At 45.0% G+C, this 17,487-nt stretch overlaps 1 protein-coding gene across 4 annotated transcripts in view; it reads left to right on the top strand.

The window, feature by feature from the left end:
• The window catches only part of NLRC3 (NLR family CARD domain containing 3), a 30,227-nt gene that overhangs the window by 941 nt on the left and 11,799 nt on the right, over positions 1-17,487 (top strand). The window contains exons 2-12 of one of the 4 annotated variants that reach the window (XM_081169849.1): positions 2,298-2,350; positions 2,742-2,966; positions 6,268-6,329; positions 6,976-7,120; positions 7,698-9,438; positions 10,659-10,745; positions 12,669-12,752; positions 13,966-14,049; positions 14,933-15,016; positions 16,431-16,514; positions 17,072-17,155. In XM_081169849.1, coding sequence (XP_081025975.1) covers positions 7,114-7,120; positions 7,698-9,438; positions 10,659-10,745; positions 12,669-12,752; positions 13,966-14,049; positions 14,933-15,016; positions 16,431-16,514; positions 17,072-17,155 — 2,255 coding nt within the window. In that variant the 5' untranslated portion in view covers positions 2,298-2,350; positions 2,742-2,966; positions 6,268-6,329; positions 6,976-7,113. Of the gene's footprint in view, positions 1-2,297; positions 2,351-2,402; positions 2,967-3,425; positions 3,568-6,267; positions 6,330-6,975; positions 7,121-7,697; positions 9,439-10,658; positions 10,746-12,668; positions 12,753-13,965; positions 14,050-14,932; positions 15,017-16,430; positions 16,515-17,071; positions 17,156-17,487 lie in introns of those variants that run through there. The other 3 variants (XM_081169848.1, XM_081169851.1, XM_081169850.1) reach the window with 3 other exon arrangements.

Raw genomic sequence — 17,487 nt, 5'->3', positions numbered from 1 at the left:
GAGAACGAGGACAACAAGAATGAAAGTAATCTGTCTGTATTCACCTAGTCTCAAAATGTATTAAAATTGGACTTCTCCAAGCTGCTACAGAAGCCTCAATTTTTGCCCATTAAGTAACTTTCAAGTGGTACTTGATATTTTGTCATCTGTAGATCGATCCTCAATTCTACCTGTGTCTTTATTATGGCTGAAAATGGTTCCCAATTATTTCACTTGAGTAAAAGACATTCAAGTTAGGTACAAAACCTCTTCAGGTAAGAGGCTCTTAAGCAGTACATTCATACTAGGAAATAATGAATCCCCTTTCCTGCACATCTTATTTTTAATTATGATCTGCCGCATTGAGCTTATATGTGTGTCAAGGTCTATTAACCAGAGAAGCAAAAATAGCTGCATTTATGTAAGCTGATTCTGTTCCATTAACAAGGGCAGAATCTTCTTAATTTAAAGGAGTTACTGACTCGGCAATTTGAGGATCAAGAATGACAGATTATTGTTTTCTCAAATCCTCACTCAGCCATGATGCTCACTGGATGGCCTTGGGCCAGTCACTGCCTCTCCACCTAGCCTACTTCACAGGGCTGCTGTGGGAATTAAATGAAGCGGGGCAGAACTATGTACTCCACCCTTGAGCTCCTTTGAGAAAAAGGTGGGGTGTCAATGCAATAAACAGATTACATTGTTTTCCCGGTTATTTATAATTTAGATTATAACAGCATTTTATTTCTGATACATGTTAGATTGGAAACAGTCAAGAAATGGCAGCACTGTTTTCATTGCAAACATTAAGGGAAAGTATTTCACATTCAAAGTGCGAAGTCAGCTTTTAAATTTAGCATTCAAAATTTGCAGGTACAAGTTTGGAATGCTGCCAGGTTTTGAAATATTTGCAAATGTTTCAGCTCTATCTGGGTCAGTTGGGGCTCCCCCCCCCCCCAAGTACTTCATATTGATTGATGCTCCATCTATAACCCATTCAACTTCAGGGGAGGAAACAGCTGCTTCTGGAGGGTCTCGTGAAAAACACATGTTAATTTGTTTTCTCTCAATTGATCCTTTGGTAGCAAGTGGTGAACAGAGAGTCCTCCCACCCAACCTCCCGACAAATATGTGGTTCTTAACATCCTGTCTGCAGGTTGGTTTGGTGTCATGCCATAGCCTGCGCAGTGCGACAGTGCCTTAGAAAAAATTATGATCTAGAATTCTTGGTCCAGACAATGTGATGGGGAGGCCAAGCTGTGTGTGCTCCGCAATTTTATGTTTGCTTGAATTTTACAAATGCAAAATTCAGCATTGTTTGCAAAATTCAATTCCACTCAGCTGTTAAAAAAAAACAGTAGGTTGTTTTTAAAGTTCAGTGATTACTAAAAACGGGCAAGTCTGTCTCATTTTTTTCCAGTCTTAAAATCTGTTTGTGATAGTATATTTTTCAAAGTCCTTATGCAACTGCACCTATATTTTAGTGTGCATTTATCCTATTACACACATTTTTGTATACAATCTTGCCTAATATACACATTTTTTTGCAAAACATCCCCTCCTAATAGAATGCATTTCCCCAATATAATGAAACCGATCATTAAAGACATGGATGAGGATTCTGCAGGAGATCTCCTTAATGTACTGTGTCTCAAGTCCCTACCATTAGGCAGAGTGGGGCAGCAGATCTTAGGTGCCAGGAAAAGACAGCAAATTGTTGGTTATGTAGCATCTGCTTTGCATGTCGGAGGTCCCAGGTTCCACCCCCAGAATCCCCAGGTAAGGCTGGGAAAGACTCACTGTCTGAAACCTGGAGACCTGCTGCCAGTCAATGTTGATGCCCTTCAAATGATGTTGGACAACAACTCCCATCAGCCTCTGCTAGCCAGGCCTCTGGTTGAAGATGATGGGAACTGTAGTCTCAACAACAACAAGAGGGCACCATGTTGGCTACCCCTGATGCAGATAATACCACACCCCTGTATTTCTGTAGCAGGTACAGAGAGAGTTGTTTGTGATATTTATGTATTTATTTTGGTCTGTTGATATATTGCATCTTGAGTTGGGGATAGGGAGGATACCAGGCAGCAAAATGTCTTGGACCAGCCCTGCGCCCTGTGAATTAATCATAGGGTGGGGGCGGTGTGGAATTTCCCCTTTGGGTACCAAAATGCCCTGTTGAGCAAGCATGGGAAATTGTTTTCTCCGTGCCTGGTAGCACAATGCCAGACACTCATAACTTTGCTAGTTCCTGGCAAGAGTGGGCTAGGTCTTTTTTTCCTGTAGTGGTCACCCTTCTGCACTGGGTTGTCTTGCAGCTTTTGAAATGAACAGGAAGGAAGATCAAACAAGACCCACAGCACAGGAAGAGGTGAGTAGCATTTTTTAATTTATTTAAAAAAGAATGAGACAGAAAGAAAGCAACTCAACTGAAACAGCAGCAGCAGCAGCAATACAGAGACAAGGAAATCCGTAGTTATCTGCGTGGCTCAGTATTCTTTATAATTCTACTTTCCTTGAACTGAGGGCGTTCAAAAGAGGCTAAAATTCATCTTTGCCTTATGCAAACTGCAAAATGTTTCGAAGGAATCTTAATAGATAGAAGGTCTTACTGGAAACGACACATTCTCTTTCGATTCAGGCCATCAAGACAAGTGCATTCAAGTTACCCAGGAAGCATCCTGGTTACGACAAAGGTAACTTTGAAGCAGGTTGCAGTGGCCTTTGCTGGAAGGCTCAAAATGTGACACCTGTCTTAACAGAAAACCCCGGGGAGTCTGCAAGAAACGGAGGCATTAAAAAATATGTATTTATGAATTTATAAGAGTACAAAATACAGAACTGAAGGATAAAAAGGAACAAACTGAAAGAAAAGGAAGGGGGGAAAGGAAAACATTACATCAATCCATAATTCTATTCCACTGACTTCCCTTCCATCCTTCCATGGCTCCCTAAAGTTTCCCAGTCCTGCTGCATTTGTGGAGAAGGTAAGAGGGGGGGGGGAATGGTATGATTGATTTTCATAGGGTTGGGGTGGGTTCTTGCCAATTTATTAAGGGGAAAAGAAAGAAAAATCCTTCTCAGGTCCTTGGTTGGGGTTCATTCTTACATTTCCCTGAAAGTTGCACTTAAGAGATGCAGCCTTCAGCTTCTCATGCAGGGATTATAAATGTTGAAATTTTTTCTATAAACAGCAGACCTAAGAATGCACTTATGTATTGTTTTTTCATTTACATGTTGCTTGCATTGTTTTTTTGTTTTTTTTTACACTAACCTTTTCTTCCATCCCTCCTCCACCTCTTCCCCCACAGCTGTCTATTTATACCTGGGTTTTCCCAAAGTGGTTGATGCAGCGCCAAATTTAGGGCAGTGCTGGTGCTTCCCTTGCACAGAGCGCTGAGCTGAGGGGGCGCAAAAATTGAGAAGAGCCATTTGGGTTACCAGATTTTGGCCTTGCACAGGGCGCCATATTACGAAAGATTACCAAAGCCTGCCCCTGGGTTGATGGATCTGTGCAGGGGGTGAATAAAGACAACGGGGTCAAAAGGGCAGTTGAAAAGAGCCTGGGGTAGAAAAGAAATTTATAAGGTATGGTGGGATTTTTTTTATGAGCTTCAGTTTGTTTTAAATGTTATTTAAATCTTGTAGCCCTCCCTGGGGCCTTATGGTGAAGGGCAGGTAATAAACAGACAGACAGACAGACAGACAGACAGACAGACAGACAGACAGACAGTCAGACAGACAATATTTATGCACTTCCCTTGCCAATGAGGAAACTCTGAATTCCATCTCATTAGAAAAAAATAAAATGCATGGTATCGTATCGTTATTGATGGAATACTTGTTTTACTTCCTTCTTTTTTATATTTTATGATTCACATTAATCACAGTGATGGGTGATTAACAAATGTTGATTATATATTGATATTTCTTCACTTTATTTCAATTACACTCCTAAGAATTTGGGTTGGGGGACTGCTCAAGCTTTGTTAGCTTAATAAGCTGATCAAGGGGTCAGTAAATTCCAGGGGTCATATACTCCAACACCGTGTAATGCAGGAATCTGTGTTTTAATTTGTGTAAGCCAAATTGGTTCCCAGTCTGCGGCATATATAAATAAATATAATAATAACAGCAGCCACCACTACCACTGGCAAACTAGCACTGAAAAGGCCCTGTCACTCTTATTTTTATTTTTTTATTTATTTATGATTTTCAGATTTATACATTTCAATAATTTTACAGTCATTTTAGCATTTCAAAACTTGACTTCCTTCCCCCTCTTTCTGCGGTTCCTTAAATTTATTTTAAATATCTTCTGAGTATCCAAATCAACTTAATTTGTTCACTCTCCCAGATACTTCAATTGCAAGCCATTTCGGGCTTTCTATGCCAGTACTAACACCTTGAATTTGTCCTAGTAGTTCACTGGCATCCGCAATGCTTCTCACCCTTTGTGAGAAGCGATTCCCCACACAGCTCCTGCTCTGTTGAACTCCTCTGCATAAACTGTGTAAAGAAAGCAGGGAACACGTCAGGGTCGTTGCCAAAGGAGCCACTTTCCAAATGCAGCCTGCCACATTGGAGCCACCTGTTCCTAGCCACGTTTTTGCAGAGCCATCCACACAGCCAGTTCTAATTATGAATTGAGTCTGAAATATGTAAAAACAAAGTTAAACTGCAGTTTCCCTGAATGAGTAATAGGAACAAATTATACATTGAACCTATATAAAGACACACACATTTCTGTGTTTTAAGAATGAGTCTGGATGAGTATGTCAAAACTTTGCTCTCTTGCTGCTGGTACCGGTACAGTGGTGCCCCACAAAACGAATGCCTCGCAAGACGAAAAACTCGCTAGACGAAAGGGTTTTGCGGTTTTTGAGCTGCTTCGCAAGACGAATTTCCCTATGGGCTTGCTTCGCAAGACGAAAACGTCTTGCGTTTTTTGCAAGTTTGTTTCCTTTTTCTTAACAGCGTTAATACAGTTGCGACTTGACTTCGAGGAGCAACTCATAGAACACGGTGTGGTAGCCTTTTTTGAGGTTTTTGGCGATTTTTGAAGCTTTTCCAAAACTTTTCCGACACCGTGCTTCGCAAGACGAAAAATCCGCTAGACGGAAAAACTCGCGGAACGAATTAATTTCATCTTGTGAGGCACCACTGTATTTCTTTAGTCACTTGATGTGCACATGGTGCCTTTCCAGGGTTCCAATACTGGGGTCTTCTCCTACTCTTCCCCAAGATGCCACGGAATGAACCTGGGGCCTTCTTCATTCAAAGCAGATGCTGTTCTGTTGGGGGCAGGTGCTCCCTTGAGCTAGATAGTCGGGAGCACATAATGAGGCATAATGGGGCTCAAAACCTGGACAGCTCAGTTGGTTAGAGCCAGGGCCGACTTTAGCAGATGTGGCGCCGGGGTGCAAATATTATCTGCCCAGCGCCCCCAAATTACCACGGGTAGTGTTGGGGTGGCTGAAGCTGCGCACTGCCAGCCATCTGGGAGGGGGTGCAACTCTCCCCCATGCCGCTGCGGGACAGCAATCCCCGCAGAGGCTTAGGAGTGAAGTTGCGCCCCTCCCAAGCCTCCTCGGGAGAAGAGCGATCCCTGCGGAGGCTTGGGAGGGAAGCTGCACACCCGCCAGCCTTATGGTTGGCAGGGCACAGCTGGCGTGCATGCAGGGAAAGGGAAGGGCGCCGACAAAGCCATGCAGCTCCTCCACTTGCTGGGGCGTCCCTGAGAGGCGACGCACCACTAAGCCCTGTGGGAAAGTTGGCTCTGGTTAGAGCGTGGTGCTGGTAACGCCAAGGTTGCAGGTTCGATCCCCGTCTGGGGCAGCTGCAGATCCCTGCATTGCGGGGGGTTGGACTGGATGATCCTCAGGGTCCCTTCCAACTCTACAATTTTTTCTATTCCCAACCCCCTCTGATTTTTTTGGGGTTTGGCATTTAAAGGGAAAAATCTGTTGGTGAGAGAGATTGCCCAACAACCACTTCCCCCCTCAACCCATTTTCTCATCACTGGGCTGGCTGCAGGGTGAGGCTGATAATGTGAACTGCTGGGCTTAGATGAGATCATCTCCAAAGGGGCCAGCCTTAATGCAAATAGGGTGCAGGGGAGGTGATAAGGCAAGTTAATCACATGCCAAGAAAACCCACAACTTCAAACTACTTTGCAGGAAAGTTCAGTTGCATTTCCAAGCCAGTGGTATTTATAAGGAAGTGTTAAGGATGTCTGATTATTTAGTTGGGTGATGCCTTGAACTGCATAATCTATTCTCTTTTCAGAGGCCAATCACACAAACACTTGAAGGAATTATTTATAAGCAGAGGGGCAGCGTCCGTGGCAGGTAATTCAGCCGAGTCAAGTGTGATAAGTTCCTGAGTCATAAGCTGGGAGGGATGCCAGCCTTGTGCCTCCATAGCAGACTCCCTGCAGGTTAGGAACGCATATGTATTATCTAAGCTATGTGTATCTGAATGACTCAGCTATGCAACTTGTAAAATGCCATTATGAGCCGAAGCTGGATTACTCTGTATTTATTTAAAAGGATTTTCTTGTTAACCCTGCCTTTCCCTCCATCTGAAACAGAAGACAGTTTAAAAAGGAAAAGGAAAAAAAGAATATATCAGATTTTTTTAAAAAATAAAATGACAAACAAACCAGGGAAACTAAGCAAACAAAAACCGACAGCAGTTATCTTTGCATCTTCCCTGTTCCTTGAAAAGTCTTTGGGTTGTACCCAGTGCTAATGCTACTCAGAGCAGACTCCATCCACCTAACTACTATTGTCAAATCCCCCCATTTAATACAGATTTAGCCTTTCTGAGGGAAATCTGATAAGTGGGGAAAACCCAGTTGCAACGATTCGCTTGTGATACTTTCGTGATCCAATTGCAATATCAAACCATTGTCTGAAGGTCCCCAGTCCACTTCTGCTTTCTGTCTCTCTATCCATCACTTGCAAACTATGGCCTCCCTTTCTTCTCCACCAGAACCATGGAGAAAGGCTAGCCCAGGGAATCTCCACATGCAGCATGGACAGAGCAGGGTGAAGTAGAATCTCAGACCTGCATCCCCCACGTGCAGGTGCTCGTTCAGGTGCTCCAGGTGATGGTCAGAGCAAACCCCCCATGGATGGTAAGTGGGCAGCTAGGATAAGTAAGGTAGGCAGAAACCCCTTTCCTCCAAATTTGGAGGAATTTATTTCCCCTGTTCCTGCTCCTTATTTTTGAGGAGGGTTTCGCTCACCAACTCAATGATAGAAAAAGACTTGATTTCTCTGCCTCCAACATCCTGGGGATCCATGCCTGTGTGAACAATGACATGGATTCAAGTTCCTCCTTTGAAATTTGGTCCCCCTAATTATGTCAACAAAACTGTAACAGAAATCTGCGTTTCCCTACAAAAGCCTGTGCTGGCACCACTGATTTGCCCTTTGCGGGTTCTGATGAGTTTCTGCACAGTTGTGGTGCCAGTGGTGGGTACTAGCCTGGCCAGTGTGGTATAGTGGTTAGCGAGTTGCACCTGGGAGACCAGGGCTCAGATCCGCGCTCAGCCTAACCTCCCCCACAGGGTTGTTGTGGAGGTTAAATGAGGAGGAGAACCTTGAGCTCCTTGGGTGGGGAAAAGGTAGGATGTGAACACAATAAATATATAAACGATTGAAGGTCTTTGCGTCCCGTTCTAATTCCTCTTCCGACTTCTTCCGCCGCAGAGCTGATGGTGCAAAAACATATGGAGACTCTGCAGAGCTGGTGTGGCACAAGCCCAGGAGGAACCTCCTTAGAGAGACTGACTGATCTCCTCCTGGTGGAAGGGCTGACCGATCTCCAGCAGAAGCAACACGATTTTGTACAGATTGAAACGATCAAAGGAGTGAGGAACATCTCCAAGAAGATCCCCTTGGGGAAACTCTTCCTGCCTTTGTCCAAATTCACCATCCCCCCGCGGATTTCGGTGACCATTGGAGTTGCCGGCATTGGCAAGAGCACTTTGGTCAAGCTGTTTGTCCACACCTGGGCAAAGGGAGAGATTGGCAAGGATTTTACGTTTGTCTTGCCTCTCACCTTCCGGGAACTGAATGCTTACGACAAACTCTCTGCAGAGAAGCTGATCCGGCTGGCAACCCCCCAGTTAGCTGAGCCCAGCTTTCTCTCCATCGACACGGCCAAGACTCTCCTGATCCTGGACGGTCTGGATCAGTTTAAAACTCTGCTGGATTTCTCCAATGCCGTCGTTTGCACAGACCTCCAAAAGGAGGTCCAGGTGGATAACTTGATCACCAACATCATCCGAGGCAATCTGTTGCAAGAGGTTTCTGTCTGGATCACCTCGCGGCCGACGGCAACCATGCAGATCCCGGGCGGTCTAGTGGACCGGATGACTGAAGTGCAGGGTTTTGGAGATGCAGAGATCAAAGACCATTTAGATCACATGTTTGCTGAGAACCATGGCTTATCCCATGGTGTCTTGCGGCATCTCAAGGCCAGCAGGTCTTTGTACATACTGTGCACAGTGCCAGCTTTCTGCCAGACCTGCGGGTCCTCCATGGGGTACTTTCTAAGGAGCGCCAATCAATCTCCAGAAGCATTGGCTGCTCCTAAAACTTTGTCGGAAATCTATTCCTGTTACTTTAAAATGGCACTGTGTAGCGACTGGCCAGGGAAACAGAAGGAAGCCCTCAAAATAGACCAGCTGCTGAACAATGGCAAGAAAATGATGAACTGCCTAGGCCGCTTGGCGTTTTACAGTCTAATCAAGAGGAAATACACGTTCCACGAACAGGACATGAAAGCCTATGGCGTAGACCTCTCTTCTCTCCAAGTTAGCTTGTGCAATAGGCTCTTGCTTAAGGAAGAGACTCCATTTTCCACCATTTACTACTTCCCCCACTTAACATTTCAAGAATTCCTGGCAGCCACCTATTATTACACTGCTGCAAAGCGGGCTCTTTTTGACCTCTTTGTGGAGAGTGGCATGTCCTGGCCAAAGTTTGGCTTCCTCAACCACTTTAAAAATGCCTTCCAAAGATCTCTGCAGTCTGAGGATGGGCACCTGGATATCTTTGTGCGCTTCCTCTCAGGCCTCCTCGCCCCACAGGTGAACAAAGTCCTGTCCGATTGGTTCTTGGCGAGGGATGAGCACCACGGTTACCGGAGTCATGTGGTTGGCCTCCTGCAAAACCTCCTGGGAGCAGACCAAGCTGTCTCTTGTAGGTCCGTCAACCTCATGCGGTGTTTACATGAGATTCAGCACGTGGAAGTTGTTGCAAGCCTCGAGGAGGCAATGAAGAGCGAGGCTCTGGCTGGGATGTTGACGCCGGTCAACTGCTCTGCCTTGGCTTATCTCCTGCAGACCTCGGAGGTTTGTGTGGAAGAGGCAAACCTCTCCAACTGCCTCACCTACCATGCTTTCCAGAGCCTTCTCTCTCAGCTCCACTACTGTAGTAATCTCAGGTAGGTCACATTCGGTGCTTGATGGGAGCCAGGACTCGTCAGGACAGGAAGGAGAGGGTGAGGAGAGCTACCTGTGATCCTCTGTGTAGGTGTTGCTGGACTGCCTCTCTGAATAACAGTTACGGAGGGGAAGGGCCATAGCCAACAAATCAGGATGGCGGCTCAAAAAACAGGTTGACTAGGAATGTGAGAGAATTCAGATGGAAATGGAAAGATAACAGAAATCACTGGGTTAAAGCTGACCAAAAGTCCAGAGATAGCGCTATTATCAATTTACGATGAGGTGGAAGGTTCATAGGCTATGAAGGACTTGCTCACAAATTTATTGACAGCTGCACGAAGTATTATAGCTAGGATGTGGAAGGGGCAAGCTGAATATAAAATGGAAGAATAGTATAAAGAGGTGTGGGATATAGCTATTAATGATAAATTAACATGTGCTATTAAGGTAAGACGGGGAATATGCAAGAGAAATGATTCTGAGGAGATATGGAGGGTGTTTGTAGAATTTGTACTGTTAAAATGGAAAGGGGTCAAACCATTGAAAGAGGTATTGAAATTTTGGGATGTTGGATAGTTACAATGGAATAGTCTCGCTGGTGGGGTGTGTATTTTTATTCATGATTATTACTTTGTCAAAAATATATATAAAATGTAAATAAATGTTTAAAATATAAATAAAAGAATGAATTTAAAAAAGGGGGGGGGGATGGAAATGGGAACAGGAGTGGAAGTTGCAGATGTTTGCTTATTTATCCAGAATGGGAAGTGGACCCAGAGAATGTGATTGGTATTCACAGTTGTTGCTGCTTTCAGGCTGCAAAGATTACTTGATCTATTATGGGGTTCCTCCCTTTCCCATTCACATTGTGTTTTCTTCGTGATGAAACGAACTGGGTGGAATAGCTTAATGAAAACGTAATTTACACAGTTAATTAGTTAGCTAATTGCGTAAATTCGCCATAGCAGACAGTGCGACAAATAATATTGGCTTTGGGAGGAAGACAAATTGCAGTGGAGCGGAAACAGTGCTGCGTGTGAGGAATACAGGGCAGAATGGAAAACTGTTTCCTCTTACATCCATAGAAATGGCCTGTTTCTCAGCCACACTCACATGACTCGCCCACCTTTTCTCTCTCCTCTGGTTGTATGTACTAAGAATATGCTTTGTTCTCTCTCCTCCTGCCCCTCCCCACCCCCCCGGCCATAATTTGGCCCAGGCTAGACTACAACCAGTTTAAAGACAGTGCTATGGACCTGCTGGGCAGTGTGCTGAGCGGAAAGGACTGCCAGATTCAGAAAATCAGGTGATGCAGAATAGCTAAGTGTGCAGTACTTATTTTCTGCACAATGTGTACAGACTTATGGCTTATTGTAGGACAACTGTGGTTGCCTCTACCTAGGTTGGCGGTTACATTCATGCTTGATTTGCTTGGGAACAACCACAAAAGAGGCTGAAGGCCACACAACTATAGCAAGCGTATGGGCATAACCAAGGGGTGCGGGGGGATCTCTCCCCCCCCCCCATAATCAATAAAAATCAATATGAATCTGAGGTTCTGTCCCCTCCAACAAAAATCCTGGCTACGCCCATGAGCAAGCATATATTGATAAGAAGTTACAATAGAAAGACAAAATATTATTACAATTGCAAAGTGTGCATTTCAGCAAAGCTTTCAAAAACAGTTGCAACAGATATTGTTATTGTGTTGGAGAAAGCTGTAAGGAGCTGACAGCAGGCTTTTGGATAAAGCCCTGCTTCAGAAAATCTTCTTCAGTTGATAATTGCAAAAAAAAAAAAATAGAAAAAAATTCCCCATAAGGGTTTACCAAACATTCATAAGCTACCATTATAATTACCAATCCACATGCAAATAAGACACTCATCACCTTAAAATATATGGTGGTGGACTCTCCTTCATGGAAGGTTCTTACACAGAAGTTGAATGGTTATCTGTCATTGATTTTTTAAAGTCTTTACAGTCATGTGCCCTTCTGCACTTTTGTGGTTGCTATATACAGTGGTACCTCGAGTTACATACGCTTCAGGTTACATACGCTTCAGGTTATAGACTCTGCTAACCCAGAAATAGTACCTCGGGTTAAGAACTTTGCTTCAGGATGAGAACAGAAATCGTGCTCTGGCGGCGCAGTGGCAGCAGGAGGCCCCATTAGCTAAAGTGGTGCTTCAGGTTAAGAACAGTTTCAGGTTAAGAACGGACCTCCGGAACGAATTATGTACTTAACCCGAGGTACCACTGTGCTAGTATTGTGCCTTTGTATGTGATTTTCACTTGCTTGGGAACCAGATCTGACAGGGTACCTCCAAGCCATCAGTTTCTTGTGGGAGGGATCAAAGTGCTTACTGGGAAATTGAGGTTTGCAAAAGTAAAGTGTATTAAATTGCTCTGTCCCGCAAATCTACTTTAAAAAAAGAAAAACCAAGACAAAACTGACTTTTTGTGCTTGAGAAAGAGAAGGGGAAATGTACTGAAAAGTGTGTGATGGATGAATGATTAATGGGCAGGTGTGAAAACACCTGCAAACAAATCAGGATGAATACTCAATAAAGGCTTGACAAAGTCTGACCTCTGTGTGAGCTTTGTGCTAGCAAATCAGGATAAACAAACAGCTCATCTGGAGGAGTTTGCAGTCTGATTAGGAATAAAAGGAGCTACAGTTGCAAAGGAAATGCTCTGCACACTCCCCTTTGCAAGGCAGTGAGAGGTCCCCAAGGGTAGTGCTTGCAAGGGTTTTGCTTCCTGTGGTAGGAGAGATCACCAGAATCTTGTGGCATTTTGCTGCATTCGAATGAATTGCAAATATAAAAGTAGAGCACAGTGGAGGAAAGCAGCTTAAGCGCTTCTACAAGGAGCAAACCTGCTGCTCTCATCAGATCCCCAGACAGAGAGATGTCTAGATGCCCTCGAAAGTGGGGAAGGCCATAGATCAGTGGCAGAATATTTGCTTTGCTTGCAGAGGGTCTCAGGTGCATTCTAACCAAAACCTTTTGCCTTCTCTAACCTTTTCTTCTTCAGATTCAAATTTCAGCAAGCGTCTATATGTTTTTGCAATAACTATCAGGCCACACCAGACGTAGAGGAGAGCACTATTAAATTACTGCTAATGCAACTTCCAATAGAGTTACAGGTCCAGTAAGTAAGGAGTGGGTTATATTACTTAGAAAATACATGTAACCATATTTTATTTTATTTTACATCCCTGGATAGCTTGGTGGAAAACAAGATTGGTGACAAAGGTGCTAAAGCTCTTGCCCGGTCTTTGATGGTCAACAGGAGCCTGATGGCGCTGGAGTAAGTATTTCAGAAGTTCTGCTTTAAAGGGTTCGGCGTTTGCCATGCACTGCGATAGGGATCAGCAACCAGCAGCCAGTGGGATGAACCTGCCCCTGATGGAACTGTGGAACTCATAGCCACTGGAAAGGCTGGTGGCCACCAACTTGGATGGCTTGAAAAGGGGATTTGGCAAATTCATGGAGGGGAAGACTCTCAGCAGCTACTAGCCACAGTGGCTATGCTCTGTTTCCACAGTCAAGAGGCAGCAATGCTTCTGAATACCAGTTGCTGGAAGCCACAGAAGGGGAGAGTGCTCTTGTGGCTTAGGTCCTGTTTGCAGGCTTCCCACAGATGCAGGCAGCCACTGTGAGAACAGGATACTGTACTGGACTAGGTGGGCCATTTGCCAGATCTCGCAAGGCTTTTCATGTTCTTATCCCACGCACAGCATATGACGGCCCAGGGACAAGAGATGTGCACAGAGAGACCTGTTGCCTGTGCCCAAGGGGGAATCATGTACAGTGGTACCTCGGGTTACATACGCTTCAGGTTACAGACGCTTCAGGTTGCAGACTCCGCTAATCCAGAAATATTACCTCAGGTTAAGAACTTTGCTTCAGGATGAGAACAGAAATTGTGCTCCTGTGGCACAGCGACAGCAGAAGGCCCCATTCGCTAAAGTGGTGCTTCAGGTTAAGAACAGTTTCAGGTTAAGAACGGACCTCCAGAACAAATTAAGTACTTATCCCGAGCTACCACTGTATGACTGCTTTGATACTGTCATCGTGAATAACACGATGAAAGGGACACTGTCTAAAGGAGGTCTTGGTGAGCAATCTATAGGTAACCCCAGCAGCGTAGCTAGCCGCTCGGGTGCCTGGTGCGGGGGCGTGTCCTGCAGCCGGGGGCGTGTCAATCCATGCCTATGGTGCGGGACGAGCCTCTCCGCCGTCTCCCCCTCAGCTGTAGGGCGGCTGAGTGAGGGGCAGTGGGCAGACGCAAGTCCCACACTGCCGTTTCAGGCAACGCAGAACGTGCAGGTGCCTAAACCACCAAGTCACTCCTAAAAAGTTTTGTGAGCCCAATTATTATTAATTTTTTTAAAAACAAAACTCATTTTGTCACCCCCCCCAGTGATGGCACCCAGGGTGGTCACACACCCCACACCCCCTTCCTCCACCACTAGGTAACCCTGGTCCCCTCTCCTTTCTTTACTTTTTTTCGGATTCAGTCTTCGGAGTAATTCCATAGGACCCAAAGGAGCGAAGGCCCTGGCTGACTCGTTGAAAATCAACCAGTACTTGCTTTCTCTCAAGTAAGTGCTTGCTTTTCTTGGTCTCTAACCGACAGGGGAAGGCCGATGTGCATGGCGTTCAATATAGCACCATGCCACTGTCTGGGAGTTTGCTGCTTCGTAGCCTATACAAAGGCTCCCTCTAATACCAAACTTGAGTTGGCTGTGCCAATTATGAAGCATGCCCAGATGGGCCTCATCCACACGCACGAAAATAAAGGTCTCTGAATGATTAGGGAAACCCCAGGATTTTCAGCACTCGACAACATGGCACACTGCCAACTCAAAGCAGAAATGAAAGCTTTCAGACTCCTTAGTAAGATTATGTTTAGCTCATGCAGACTAAGCCCGGCACCCTCCAGATGTTTTTGAGACCCATCAGCCCCCATCAGCATGGCCAATGAACAGAGAGGAGGAGTTACAGATAGGTAGCCGTGCTGGTCTGCCATAGTCAAAATAAAAAAATTCCTTCCAGTAGCACCTTAAAGACCAACTAAGTTAGTTCTTGGTATGAGCTTTCGTGTGCATGCACACTTCTTCAGATACACTGAAACAGAAGTTGCCAGACCCTTCTATATAGTGAGAAGGTGGGGAGGGGTATTACTCAGAAGGGTGGTGGGAATGGGAGATTGGCAGATAGCTGAGATGAGCCTGTTGACGACTCTTAATAGAGAGGAGGAGGAGGAGGATGGGAGTTGTAGTCCTTCAGCATCTGGAGAGCCACACTAAACTATAGCAAAACACTCAAGCCAGGCCATTGTGAACTGTTGGCGAGAGACCTGAAAATTGCGGAATGGCGTCAATTTACCAAAGCCCTTGTCAGTGGCAAGGTCGGAACATTTGTTGCTTCCTTCCCCTCAACTGCTGGCTGGAAAAAGTAATGGAGTTTATTTTCCTCTTTCAGCCTCCAGAACAACGCCATCAAGGAAGAAGGTGCCAAATGCCTGGCCGAGGCTCTCACCAGCAACCACAGCCTGAGGACTCTGCAGTGCGTCTCTCTGGTCTTTGCTAAGCAGCATCATGGTTTACACACCTGTTCCTTCCTGGGTGCCTGTTCTTACAGTCTGTGCAGTTGGCTGCTAAAACTGTGTTTGGGTTGACATCTCAACTAGAGCTAGATAAGGGCCTGTGTATGCAATTAGCAGTTAAGCAAGAAAAACTTTTCTCAGGTTGTTACACTGTGGGCTGAAGGTATTGGGGTGGGTGGTTTGGCATGGCTGAAGGCGTCCCTGCTGTTGGGAAGCAACAAACCCTGCATGTAGAAAAGGGGAGTGTCAATGACATGGCTCAGTTAAAAGCCTTCTCTCTGATGTGCTAGGTTTCTGTCTGTAGAGGTTTTCCCTCCCCTAACATTCAGCCCATCAGACCTGCAGTACAATCCAAGAAAAACTATGCCATTTGATTTTTCTCTGATGTACGTACTGCCTTCTAAAGCCTGTTTGATTGTGTTTCTGGGAAGAACAGGTATAACACCAAACGAACAATTAGCAATGGTGTGATTGGCTTATTTAGTTATTTATAAAAGTATTTATATACTGCTATTTAAATAGATATAAATATAGGTATACTGTAGATATGGATATCTCAAAGAAGTTTAGAACAAACATAATATATGCAATAAAAGCCATGCAAAAGTTAGAGCCAGAGCTCAACTAACAGATAGATATCTGCTTTATTGCCTGCACAAACCTGGTGGGATAGAAATGTTTTCAGCAGGCATTCAAAGGTTAAAACAGAAGGCACCTGCTTAATCTCTGTTGGCAGAGCATTCCATAGGACTGGGCTGATGACACTAAAGACTTGGTTTCTTGTTGCTGTCAGATGAGCTTTGCCAACTCTGCTGATGCTTAACCGTGTTCCTGAATATGATATCAGTGATCGAGCTGGGATATAATAATCAAAGACCAGTATTCAAAGAAAGAGCTTTGTACAAATATGTAAAATAATTCCAAGCAAAACAAAACGAGAGAGCCATAAACAATAAAAGTAATAGTAACGGTATCAGTAATAGAGAACCAGCATAGAGAACAAAATTATAATTTTGCTAAAATTAGTCCTTGGCAAGTTTTACATGCATAAGCTTTTCTTCTTCCTCCTCCTTGGAAGAGATGGGTCCATTCGGGTCTGAAAGGAATAATAAAAAAAACCATAAAAGGCATCTTTTTCCTGGGAATCTCCATGAAAGCACTCAATTAAAATCCTATGTCTATAATGATAAAAGGAGCAGTTCACAAGAACATGAGTTATTGATTCCACATTTCCAGATTCACAGGGATATTTGTGATGACAATAAGGGATTATATTTGTTTGCTTAAAGTGGCAGCGCTGCAGCTGCTGATCAAAGGGCTGGGGGGCGGCCTCCCTCGGCTCACTGCTCATTAAGGATGTCGTCTCCTTTGCAGCCTCCAGAAGAACTCAGTTGGACCCCAAGGTTCAAAGAAAATAGCAGAAGCACTGAAGACTAACTGGGGCCTCAAGGAGCTGATGTAAGAGCCGAGAGAATTGACTCACAGATTTGCATGGATTGTGAGGCAGTGGCATTGCCCTCACTGTGGGGTCTGCACCTCTTTAGAGAGTGCCCAGTAGCATGGAGGCAAAGGCTGCTCATCAGACGTCTACACCATGGTAAAGCAGAGGGTTGACTCCCCATCCTGCCTCTGCAGCAGGGGGTGGGGGAGACTTCAGATTCAGTTTGCATTTAAAGGCAAACCTACCTAATTCACACTTTCTGGCACAGCACAGGAACACAGTTCCATCGAAACCCACACGTCTCCCAAACTTGCAGTGCGGTTCTCCAACCGAGTAATGAGTCAAAAAATGAATAAGCTAGGGTAAAGCATGCCTTAAAAACCACATGCAAAAAATGCATTCTACTGGGGGAAATTGCTTGGTCAAAATGTGACTGTTAGTCAACATGCCACTCACACATAGTATTAAAGTTTTTTAAAGCCCTGGGCATGGTTGCCAATCCTGCTGTTAAAGTAATGTCTAGTGAATGGGCAGTTGCTGGTACACATTACGTTTCCCTTTGTTCCTATTCTAGATTGTCCAGTAACTGTGCTGGAGACACTGGTGCTGCAGCCCTGGCAGAAGGACTGAAGGTGAACCACACCCTTTTAACCCTGGAGTAAGTGACTTCCGCCTCCATTGCCCACATGTGTTTATTTTGCTGCTCCCCCCTTTCCTTGAAAATGACTATTGAGAGAGTTCTCTAAAGCAAAGTGATTCTGGAGAGCAGAGTTCCCCGCTTCCCTTCCTCAATCTCTGTTGCCCTGAGAGCCTGTGGTGGCGCACAAAGTCTGAGAGACCCTGGGAGGATGCCACAGCCCTCGAGGGAACTGCAACTTTCCCTAGTCCCACAGCCTTTGTCCTCCTGGGGCTTACAAAGCTCTCCTTCGAGGCAGACTTTTTTTTATGAGCCCCTGAAGCTTGTTTCCAAGGCTGTGCTTGGAGGACTGT

This window comes from Podarcis bocagei, assembly GCF_964188305.1.
Source record: "Podarcis bocagei genome assembly, chromosome: 14".
Lineage (NCBI taxonomy): Eukaryota > Metazoa > Chordata > Lepidosauria > Squamata > Lacertidae > Podarcis > Podarcis bocagei.
The sequence above is the reverse complement of the archived record's forward strand: the minus strand, read 5'-3'. Positions and strand labels throughout refer to the sequence as shown.